Below are 12401 nucleotides of genomic sequence, written 5' to 3' on the forward strand. Positions count from 1 at the left end.
ACTGACTTCATCAAGTCAAGTCCTCTCACTGACTTCTTAAGTCATTAACAAAAATTAGGATCAAATTTGGTCCATGGGCACCTAGATCAGTCTCACTGAATGAAATCAGACTCTCTAATTTCTATATGACATGGGTTAGCACGAATCAATGAGCAACCTAATCAAGACCTGATTAACCACATTGGCCAGGTAAGTATGATCGATGGGAGGGTCTGCCAATACTTGCCTTAGACACCATAAGAAATGACCAGATAAGCATGCTCCTAATTAAAAACCACCGGTCAAGTTTACCTTAGACACCAACTGGTTTATCAGTTTTTATTTGGTCTGCCTAAAGACTCGGGCTTAGCCGTTGAGCCATAATTAGTGTCTATTTGTTAGATATATGGACTTTGATCAACTACAACTATTGAAGTGATCTATAGAAATGACCTAATCCTAATTAACTTTTAATTAGGTTTGATCAATTTTTTAATTTAGTTCATATTTAATCTAACCCTAGGTCTAACCTAGTTAATGATCTGATCAAAGCTGACCCATTACCCTTTAACCCATGTTTTATGAAATTGTCTTAGGATCTTTAAATCACAAACCTAGATCCTAAACAATCACTTAATTCTTTTAATTAAGTTCATGGCTGAGGGTTGGGGTTCGGCATTTTGAAAAATATTTTCAACTTTTGAAAGGTTTAATACAATCTAGTGTTGTTTCACTAAATAGGTCGACTCATTTCAAAAATGGATCGGCTTATTTCACTAACAAACACTGACAATTAAAATCAATCAGAAATATAATTCAGCCAACTTTTCAGTCGAGCTGGCATGCTGGTCGAGCTGGCTTGCTGGTCGAGCCGATCCGATCAGCAAATAGAACCTTTGCAAGATCCTGTTCTAGGCTGATTTTAATCTATGTACATTACATAAAAATTTATAAAATAAAATAGACTTAATCTAAAATATTCATGATAAGATTTATTTAAACTCTTTTAAATTTTCTAGATCGCAACGTACCAGGACAACCTTTGCACTGTAAGGGGTAAACCTTACAGCAGGACAACCTACAGTCCGTGTGATCCTTATTTTATTTTTTAAATTTATTTTAATATAATTATGAATATATTATAAAAGAATCTGGATACTTTGATACCACTGTTGGAAAAGATGCAGGGTTTCATGCATGAATTTTAAATTTTTTTTGAAATATAACGCAGTGAAATATGTAAATTAAATAATTTAATCTATAAATATATGTAATTAAATTATTAAACTCTACAATTAGGACCTATAATATATCATATTATATTTATAAATTAAAAAATAAAAGATTTGGTATTGATCAAATCAATACCCTAGATCTGAAACAGTTTCAGATCTAAAACCTAGATCATATCTAGATAAAAGAAGAGATCAGATCTCTTACCTTCATGCGGGTTGAGAACTCTATGATTGATTTTTTTATTATCTTTGGAGCCGCACACACGTTCGGTCTCTATAGGTGATCCACATGAGGCTGCAACAAAATCGGAGGTTCGTCGAATGAAGATCCGCTCGAAGTACTAGCTCTTGTAGATCCCTCCGGATGGTTAATCTAAAAAATATTCTTCAGATCTCTTGGATATTTCAAGAGATGAAGAATATGAAGAAGAATAAAGGAGAAGTCAAACCTTTTGACTTCTCTAAAATCAAAATTAATATTTAATAGAAAAGGATCCTAAGAGAAGACAGATCTTCTCCTTCAGTACATCAACAATTGATATCCTAAAAATATCTCTATGCTAGGACTTGAGAAGACCTTCTTCTCTTGATATTTTTCTAATTTCCAGATCTTATGATATCTGATTTTTCTCATAGAAAAATCTCATGATTTATAGAGAAGAAGGGTTCTAAAAGAAACCTTAAGAAAAGACCTTCTTTTCTTCTTCTTCTTCCATCAGAACATGATCGTATCATGTCCAAAATAAGATCACCATGCTCCAACTCTTTGGACCATGAATTCACCATGCCATTCCTATTTCTCTTTCAAATTTTTATCATATAAAAAATATAAAATAAAGCAATATTAATATGAAAGAAAAAATAATAAGAGAAAATAATCTTCTCTCTTACCTTTCTCTTTTCAAGACATCAACCTTTGATCTCTTGATTGAAGAATTTTCTTTAAGGATTTTGGTACCTCAAACCATCCATGTAATCTTTCTTTCTCTCTCATATTTTTATCACATAAGAATACAAAAATAAAGAGAGAAAAAAAATATGAAAGAAAACCAATAAGAGAAGACAATCTTCTCTCTTACCTTTCTTCTCTACAGGACATCAACTTTTGTTCTCTTGTTATAGGACTCTCCTCTATGGATTTTGGTGCCTCAAACCTCTCAGGTCTTCCTCGTTCTCCTCTGGTAATTCTCATAATTTTTTATAAATTTTTGACTCCTATATCATGGCATATGGGGCAGCCTCCTTTTATATGGCAGACTAGGTCATAAGACCTAGTCTAACAAGGAGTTCTTGGGGCATCTAACTCTTGGACGCCCCCTATCTCATTTATTTCATAGATAGCATGAAAATAACCATAAAAGGGGAAACAAAAAGGAGGATAAACATGGGAGAAGTTGGCGCAAGAGAGGGAGGGAAGATCCTTGTGAAGAGTGACTCTTTCAAAAAGAGAAATAGGCTAAACCACTTTTCACAATGAACCAAATTAATTTTCATATTGAACCAAATCAAATCTGATTCAAATCTTTAGAATAAGTGGTGTGAGATTACTTCTCTTAGATGTAGAAATTATAAAAAAAATATCTGGAATTAATTAGTGGGCGTGGGCTTTAATTTTCTTAGGTGGCGCAAGAGAAGATAGAATCTTAGTCTAACTAGGATTCTTATTTAGATTAGGTCAAATACTTTAAACCCAATTTAAATTAATTATAATCTAATTAATGGTGATCCTAGTCTAACTAGAAGTCTAATTAAATCAAATTAAATTATATTAATTTAAATTTTAACTTAATTAGAAATTAGGTGTATACAAGTTATAGTCAAACAGGGACTTGTTCTTCCTTACAACTGGCTTATCCAATAAACCAATTAGACTTAATTTAATTAAATTTAAATAAATTTTAATTGAATCATATTCAATTAGACTTGATCTCAGCCCAATTGCTCAATCAGATTGAGCTAATTAGCAATCCAATTGCTAATGATCCTCCTGCAACATTTACATTAGGTCAAACATCAATCACATTGATTGTTTAACCTTAGAACGATTCTCAATCATCAATTAACCATCTGATTAGGTTACCACTTCTTATGTGTGTGACCCTATAGGTTTGAACCTAAGCTGATAGCATAGGAACCAATTTCTGTACCAGTCGAAGTAACCATCTAGTAATGGTTCCCGACGTCCAGATAGGTCGAATGTATGCAAAGCAACATTCTAAGAATCCTGATCCATGGTTACTGTATAATTCATCTTTTTGACCAATAATGCTCAAGATGACTTCGAGTATGCTGTCAATACTCATGTAAGTCATCTCTATTGTGTCTCAAAATTTTTGCAAATCTTGTGACTCCTCACGAGGATTACCCAGGCCTAAGTTTTGCTAAATTGAAATACAGCGAGACATTCTCTTTCTGAAGTTAATCAGGAGTGGTCAATCCCATTTTGACTCATACATCAACTTCACAAGTACTTGACTGTATCCAAAAAAATTTCAAACCTATATTAAAAATATAGGCAGTCCGGCACCAAAGCACAGTGAGTTGCTTGCAAGTCATCGTGGTGATTTCAGGTCGGAGGGACACTTATACCCATTGGTCTTAGTTAACTACTCTTGATAGTAGAGTATTACATTGGTCACGTTTAATGCAGATGTACTCCTACATCTTACTTGGATGCCATACCAGTGTCTCCACACAATTTGATTATGAGGACAACCAACGGATATGGCATACAGCGACCTACACTTGATAAGTTATCGTCCTTGTTAATAACTTATCTTTTGATCGTGAACAATTTAAGAACCATTCGATAAATCTTTCTTTATCGATTGATTGTGGTTCTAAGGACTTCATCATAATTTAGGAGTTCATTTAAGGAAGATAGAATTTTTATGATAAACCTGCCAAATAACTATTATTATTAGATAATTCATATACTAATTTCAATCATCTACCACTTAGATGATAGGCTTTAGGACATATTTTCCAACCCCATCGTGGACCGTGCCAAATACTATGCTCAAGGCACGGCACATGGGCACGTGTGCATGGGCACGTGCGCATGCTGGGCAGCACGCCAGCTTGGGCAGCATGCCTGCGTGGGTCGCGAGCACCCGTGCTTTGGCCGTGCCCGTGCTATGCCAATGCACATCTGGGTAGTGCATCTCGTGCCTGGACATTGCGTCCCATAGGCCTATGCGCCTGTGGGCCAGCCTGTGGGATCTGCTTGGCCAAGCACTGTGGGCCCCATCAAAAATCATGTCTTCAGGCTCCTTACAATGTACTCTTTGCTCTGAGCTTCTCTGTATCTGGGTTTTTCTTCTGTGGATCAAATTCAAGATGCCAAAATCCCAATAAAATGGACAATCGCTACTATCGGAGCTTGACTCCATCTGAGGAAATGACATCCCTCGTTGGTATGCCTTAGCTGGCCACGTAGGTAACATACGATTGGAATGTTCTCATATACAAATGCTTGCTAGAACACTCCTTTTTGCCCTCTAATGAAAACCCCAAGCTTCAATGGCATGATGGCGTCGAGAGCGATCCGCATGCAGGTGTAACTAGACTTTTGAAGTTGGCTGGTGAAGTCGTCGATGTCCAGTGGCTTCCCCACTTCCAACATAATTTCCAGGATCATTGTTTCCTTCCAGTACTTGATGGATAGTTTCGTTAGCCGAGCCACATCACTGTATAGCTCACTACCCCAGCCTCGGGCACAAAGTGGGCCACCTAAGGCTCCGTTGCCAGCAACTGACTAGCGACGAACCACGGCCCATCGGAGAGGACTGTCGCACAATTAACCATTAATCAGAGTCATAGAAGATGGTTGTCTTCCACCAGTGAGAAAGCTTCTAAGTCATAATCAAGCTTTCCCTTATCCTTGATCTCCTTCACCACCCACTCCAGTGGAACCCTTTGGCCCAGGCTCCTAGTAATGACAGCAAGACACTCCCATTCCTTCCTCAAGGCTTCCATTTCCTCCTCCAGAAACTCAAGGATTTTTATGAAATACCGTTGAAGATTCTTTAGTTCCTCCTCAGATGTCTTGTGCGTTGTCCACAGCAATTGCCGCAGACCCTCTTTCGCCACCTTCGACTAGGTCCGATCCCCTTCACCAGAGCTTGTGGATGATCGGCCTCCTTTGCCTCCGCTTGCATCCTGTCCTTTCATCACTTTCCCACCTCCTGCTTGTTTGACAAAATGACACATTGAATGCATGGTTTTCCAACTAAAGCAAACTTTGTAAAAGAAAAGCCTGAGAGATTCAGAAAAAGGAGGAGAAACATAAAAAAAATGGAAAAGATATCTTTTTCTTGTATTTCACTATGATATGTACATCCATATATAGAGATGAAGAAAAGAGAAACAGGCAGGAAATTGGAGAGATCACGGTATCAATCACGTGATCTTCCTAATTCAAAAACATGCCATAGTAATTATAAAATATTCTAGACAATATTCTAGACAATATTCTAGACAATGTACATTCCTAATATTCTGTAACATGCCATTGTAAAAAGATATTCTAGACAATGTACATTCCTAATATTCTGTATATTCCTGATATATAGGCAATGTACATTCCTAATAGTCTCCCTCAAGTTGGCGCATAGAGATTTCGAATGCCCAACTTGCATAGAATCTCTTGAAAATGATCACAGCCGAGAGCTTTGGTAAAGATATCTGCAAGCTGACAATGTGTAGGAACATATCGTGTAGCAATATCTTGAGATTGTAGTCGCTCTCTGACAAAATGACAATCAATTTCTATGTGTTTGGTCCGCTCATGGAACACAGGATTTGCAGCAATGTGTAAAGCTGCTTGATTATCGCAATAAAGGAACATGGGACCATGATGTGAAACACTGAGGTCGGATAAGAGGGCTCGAAGCCATAGTAATTCACTGATAGTGTGTGCCATAGCCCGGTATTCGGCCTCTGCAGAGGAATGAGACACTGTTGTCTGCTTCTTAGCACGCCAAGAAATCGGAGCATCTCCTAAGGAAATATAGAAACCTATAGTAGAGCGCCTTGTCATGGGACATCCTGCCCAGTCTGCATCACAATAGGCATATAACTGAAAGGTGTTGACACTTGGAAAAAATATGCCTTGACCTGGAGACCCTTTCAAATATCGTAAAATACGGAAGGCTGCGTCTAAGTGTGGTTGCCGAGGAGATTGCATAAACTGTGTCAGAATATGAACCAAGTATGCAATATCAGGCCTAGTGATAGTCAAATAAATGAGTCGTCCCAGCAATCGACGATATGGACCTGGATCATCAAGTAGTTTTCCATCATCCGCCGTGAGCTTGAGATGTTGCTACATAGGAAATTTTGTGGGCTTGGTCCCAATCATTCCGGTCTCATGGAGAATGTCAAGAGTATATTTTCGTTGTGATACAAATATGCCCGAAGGTGATCGTGCCACTTCTAATCTAAGAAAATATTTTAAGTTGCCCAGGTCTTTAATGTGAAACTTGTCTTGCAAATATTGTTTCAGTGCCTGACATTTTGAAGGGTTATTCCCTGTAATAATCATATCATCCACATAAATAAGAATGGCAATGAAAGAGTCCTCATCCTGTTTGGTGAACAGAGAGTGATCGGCTTTAGATTGAGTACAACCATATTGGAGCAAGGAGTGGGAGAACTTTTCAAACCACTGTCTTGATGCTTGCTTGAGTCCATAAAGAGACTTACGCAACCGACAAACACGTGTGTCACTTGGTTTTAGAAATCCTGGTGGAGGTGTCATGTATACTTCTTCATGAAGATCGCCATGAAGGAAAGCATTGTTGACGTCCAACTGATGTAACTACCAATGTTTAGCGGAAGCAATAGCTAAGAGACACCATACTGTAGTCAATTTAGCCACCGAAGCAAAAGTCTCAGTATAGTCAAGGCCTTCTATTTGTGTGTATCCCTTTGCCACTAACCGAGCCTTGTATCGCTCAATAGAACCATCGGCCTTGTATTTAATTTTGTATACCCATCTCGATCCAATGGGTTTCTTCCCGAGTGGTAGATGCTCCAAAGTCCAAGTGCCATTTTGCTGGAGAGCAGTGAGCTCAGCCCCCATTGCTTCTCACCACTTAGGATCCTTAATGGCTTGAGAAAAGGTTTTAAGTTCTTTATGAGAGGTAATAGCTGAAATAAAAGCTCGATGGGAAGCATTAAGCTTAGAATAAGTAAGGTAGCAAGAAATAGGATAAGGCTTATCTGAGGTCACTGAATTGGTGGATGTGTCCGGGGGTCTCCCCACTCCTGGGGCATCGACAATGTAGTCCTGTAATCGAACGGGTTACTTCCTATCTCTGACGGATCGTGAATTAGGTCCAATGGTCTTAGAAGATGAAGCCTGCTCAGGAGAGATAGTATCGATTGCATCAAGAGTCTTGTTCAAACTTGACATTTGGTTCGAATCAATGAAATTGGTTTGTATTTGATCTGACTCATGAGAAAGAATAGGGTTTGAAATCTGTCCTTGGGTCTGACCCAAATTAGGTACATGAGGTAAATTATTAGTTGCCAAAGGAAATCCTACATCATAATCAGTCTGATTTGGTTGTGAAAAAGAAGGTATAATAGAAAAAGAAAGTAATGTTTGAGAATAAGGAAACATCTTCTCATGAAAGATAACATCACGTGAAGTAAATATTTCATGAGTTTCAAGGTTATATACACGATAGCCCTTTTGACCAAGAGGGTATCCAACAAACACACAAGCACGAGAACGAGGTTGAAATTTATCACTGGACGTCTCATGCACATAACAAAGGCTACCAAAAACTCTCAGATGATCATAGGTGGGTGGTTTATGAAATAAGAGTTTGTAGGGACTCTTGCCATTCAATTTTGGTGTAGGTGTCAAGTTAATTAAATAGGCGGCAGTCAAAACACATTCTCCCCAAAATGACACAGGCAAGTTGGCTTGAAATCTTAGAGCACGGGCAACATTTAATAGATGTCGATGTTTACGCTCAACCATCCCATTTTGTTCTGGTGTCCCAACACAAGAAGTTTGTGATATAATCCCATGTTCTAGAAGATGTGATTTCAATGGTCCGGCTACAAACTCTTGAGCGTTATCACTACGTATATGTTTAATGTTGGCATCAAAATGATTTTTGACCATAGCATGAAAATTAACAAAGCATTGGTATGCCTCGAATTTTCTTTGTAATAGATAAACCCAAGTAGCCCTTGTGCAATCATCAACAATAGTGAGAAAGAAATGAGCTCCTGTGTGTGATGGGGTGCGATATAGTCCCCATATATCAATATGAACTAAATTAAATGGTGAAGCAGATTTATTAATGCTCAAGGAAAAAGGCTTTCTTGTCTGTTTTACACGATAGCAAATGTCACAACAATTATTTATGGAATCAAAAGAAGTATTTGAAAGAAAAGGAACAAGTTTCAAACGCTTGTAAGAGCAATGTCCTAACCGAGCATGCCAGAGATTAATCGAAACATTGACTTTATTTGTCCGTGCAGGACGTATTGCCAAGCCTTTGAAGTAGTAAAGACCATCCCGGAGTTCACCCAATCCAATCAGCTTCCTCGTGGCAAGATCCTGTAGAGCACAAAATGTGGGAAAGAAGAGAACAGCACAATTAAGTTCTCAAGCAAGTTTGCTTACTGAAACAAGATTGCAAGTAAAATTAGGAGCATATAAAGTACGATGCAAGGTAATATCATTGGTCAAAGTAACATCACCATGTAAATGTACAGGCATATTGACTCCATTAGGTAAAGTAACTGGGAGTGCATTGTCAAGAGGTTCAATATCATGAAGAAAGGACTTACAAAAGGTTAAGTGTTCGGAAGCACCACTATCAAGGATCCAAGAATGATGAAAAGAATCAAGAGAGGCCTTACCAACAAAATTTACGGCACTTTGAGTCTTATCTTGTCCAAGAAAGAAAATAAGTTGCTGATATTGTGTAGGAGAAAGACCCGGTATTGGAGAGATTTTGTCTGTATTCAATGGTGTAGTAGCATTCACGGCAACCCCTCCTTGGTGCTGACTACCGGTCTCGGCTCCATTGCCTCTACCCTTAACTCAATCTTTGGATTGCCATCCAGGTGGGTACCCGATTAGCTCGAAGCATCTATCACGGGTATGTCCTGTCTTCTTGCAGTAGTCGCATCGAAAATATTTTTTATTCCTTTCCTTGGAGCCGATCTCTTTATTCATCCTTTCTGTCATGGGCTTAACAGCGAGAGCTGCGGCTTCGGGTTGAGAAGTTCGAACAGCGGCGACTTCCTTCTGCTTTTCACCTCGAATCAATAAGGCATATGCCTTATTAACTGTTGGTAATGGCTCCATGGACAGCAACTGATCTCGCAACGTGTCGTAGGAGTCCTTGAGACAAAAAAAAACTGATGTAGTCTCTCTTCTTCTTTCTCAACTTGGATCTCTCTAGTGGCTCCACATGAACAAGTCGGCACCTTGGAATAAGCCGTAAGTTCCTCCCACAAGCCACGAAGATGGGCATAATAAGTGGCAATAGTCATATCATTGCCTTGCCTGAAACTCCAGATTTGAGTCTTTAACTTATGAATGCGAGGAGCATTACCTTGAGAGTATCTTTCCTCAAGATCGACCCAAATATCTCGAGCACTTTCAAAAAAAGAGATGCTATCATAGATTTCTGATACAACAGAGTTGTAGATCCATGACATCACCATTGAATTGCACGTATCCCAGAGAAAATGATCCCGCGATCCATCTATAGGTCGTGCAAGTGTCCCATCAACGAATCGAATTTTTCGTTTGGCTCGAAGAGCAGTGATAATGGCCCTTCGCCATGCAGGATAGTTCGGTCCCTTGAGTAGAGATGTCACAAGGGCATTCCCAGGATTCTCTGAAGGTGAGATGAAATAGGGAGATGCCGGATCATGCGCAGCATTTAAGGTCGATGACGAACCATCCACCATAGATTCGATTATGGTGCTCTGATCGATTTGATCGGACATGTTGATGAGGACAAGATGTAGCAACTATTTGCCTCCAACTACGTGCAAGAGGATGCTTCAGCAACAACCTGCTGTAAGCGCTTAATCGAGGAAAAGACTTGGATCAATGGCGATCCTGCTCTGATACCATGTAAAAGAAAAGCCTGAGAGATTCAGAAAAAGGAGGAGAAACATAAAAAAAATGGAGAAGATACATTTTTCTTGTATTTCACTATGATATGTACATCCATATATAGAGATGAAGAAAAGAAAAACAGGCAGGAAATTGGAGAGATCACGGTATCAATCACGTGATCTTCCTAATTCAAAAACATGCCATAGTAATTATAAAATATTCTAGACAATATTCTAGACAATGTACATTCCTAATATTCTGTAACATGCCATTGTAAAAAGATATTCTAGACAATGTACATTCCTAATATTCTGTATATTCCTGATATATAGGCAATGTACATTCCTAATAAACTTGGGGCATAAATGCCTTTAGCGGAGACAATTTAAAGCCTTGATTAGAACCCACAATGAATGGAATCTAATGGGAAGCCAAACTCAACTTAAATGCTTGATCTAGGGAGGATTTAAAAGGCCTTGGAACTAATGTGGTTGTAGGAGTCAACCTCAGAACTGCCTAAGAGAGTAAATAGGAAATGGTAGTTGAAAGTTAGGCCCATTGTCAGCAAGCTTGGAGATATGAGAAGGCAAAAAACTAGCCTAAAACTCCTTGTCTTCAGCAAATCCAAATGAGAATATGTGACCTGGTCAACCGAAAGAGAGCTCCAATGGAAGTTATTTAACTTTGGACCAAACTCCACTAAATTTTGGTAGGATTTTAAGATCACAAAGATTTGACCAATTATTAAAGAACTAGAGCCCTACTAAAGCAATTGAAATAATAGAACAATATTTATCAAGAAAAATCCTAGCATTTCTCTCTCTTCAACAAGACAAGATCATCACAGCGGACAACATGAGATTGGCCGGCTGTCGCAAATTTGCAAAGTTTCTCTATCTCCAATCAATACAAAGCTACTCAAAGGTGGAATATGGGTGTAACACTTTTAAAGTAGAACAAACAACCTTCCAAATGATAGAGAAGAAGGACCATGTGGAGAAAAGATGGCCTACTATCTTAGGTGCTTGGCTACAAAGAACACAACCTCCAAGATTTTTTGCAAGCTTAATTTAGTCCAAGGATATCATTTATATTCAATTTTTCCTTCTAGAATAACCAAAGAAAACACTTAATTTTTAGAGGAAATGGGCTATAGTTGAGTCCAACTTTTAAATCAATCGACATGCTAGCATAGTGAGTGTTGGCTCCGTGATTAATTTTGATGATTGTCAAATTTTGAGTAATTATGAATCTAACCATGTATTTCAAGAGTGATAGTAAATCTTTTTAGATGTTAAAATTTAAAAAATAATTCTTTTAAAAGATCTCCATAAAATTCGCTAAGTCAAGATCTTTAAAGAGAAAAAATTCAGAAAGTTTGGACTATATAATTTCAAAGCTCAAGATTTTTGAATAAAGAGTTCGGAGAAGGATGACCTAGCAAGCTAAGCCAAGCAATTTCTTGAAGAGACCGAATTTTTAGTGACTCAGAAAGAGTTTGAGCCGGCTCTAGGATGCATTCAACACTTGGCATAGGCCTTGAGCCAACTCAGGCATGCAACCTGCACTGGCACAGTCTTGAGCTGACTCAAAAACAGCATGAGTTGACTCATACAGAAAAGACAGAGAAATAGTTTCTAGATGTGTTACTTGAGCCGACTCAAGAAATTCATGAGCTAACTCATGAGGACCATGAGCCGACTCAAAAAAATCATGAGTCGACTCAATAATTTCTAACAGCAATAATGGTTAGTTTGTAGAAAAGTCATAGATTTATAGAAAAGCCCTCCAACAGCTAGTTTTCGATCTTCAATTGCTAGAAATGACTAGTTTAGCTTCTAAAAAGGATTTAAAGGCCTCCAAACTCATTGAAAAGCCAAGAAAAAAGAGATTAAAGAGGGAAAATATCATCTTGAGTAAGCATCATCGAATATCTTTGAAAAAAAGAAAAGAGAGGAATTAAGTGCAGAATTTTGAGTGTGCTTCTAAAAGTAATCTTCTCCAACTTTTTCCATTTTCTCTCAAGCTTTAAAGAAGAGAAGAAAAAGTATCAAAAGAGCAATCCATCAACTTCTCATTCGAGC

General features: G+C 38.2%; 1 protein-coding gene across 1 annotated transcript; it reads right to left on the reverse strand.

Moving 5' to 3' along the window:
• Nucleotides 1-5030: 5030 nt before the first annotated feature.
• On the reverse strand, nucleotides 5031-10163 carry LOC140851196 (uncharacterized). The gene is made up of 6 exons (XM_073242765.1): nucleotides 9675-10163; nucleotides 7903-8796; nucleotides 6921-7035; nucleotides 5877-6272; nucleotides 5399-5472; nucleotides 5031-5198 (listed from the first exon to the last, which is right to left on the reverse strand). The coding sequence occupies exons 1-6, from the start codon at nucleotides 10161-10163 to the stop codon at nucleotides 5031-5033; spliced, it is 2136 nt and encodes a 711-aa protein (XP_073098866.1).
• Nucleotides 10164-12401: the final 2238 nt, after the last annotated feature.

The sequence above is a fragment of the Elaeis guineensis genome, chromosome 8 (assembly GCF_000442705.2).
Source record: "Elaeis guineensis isolate ETL-2024a chromosome 8, EG11, whole genome shotgun sequence".
In the NCBI taxonomy this organism is placed as follows: domain Eukaryota; kingdom Viridiplantae; phylum Streptophyta; class Magnoliopsida; order Arecales; family Arecaceae; genus Elaeis; species Elaeis guineensis.

What these genes read in the sequence shown, in the direction of transcription:
- LOC140851196 (XM_073242765.1), bottom strand. Translation starts at nt 10,163, where the DNA reads ATGGTGGATGGTTCGTCATCGACCTTAAATGCTGCGCATGATCCGGCA. An exon ending in TTGGTCAAAAGGGCTATCGT is followed by an intron (nt 7,036 to 7,902) that starts GTATATAACCTT and finishes AAACATTGGTAG; the next exon opens with TTACATCAGTTGGACGTCAA. An exon ending in TTTTGTCAAACAAGCAGGAG is followed by an intron (nt 5,199 to 5,398) that starts GTGGGAAAGTGA and finishes GAGTTTCTGGAG; the next exon opens with GAGGAAATGGAAGCCTTGAG.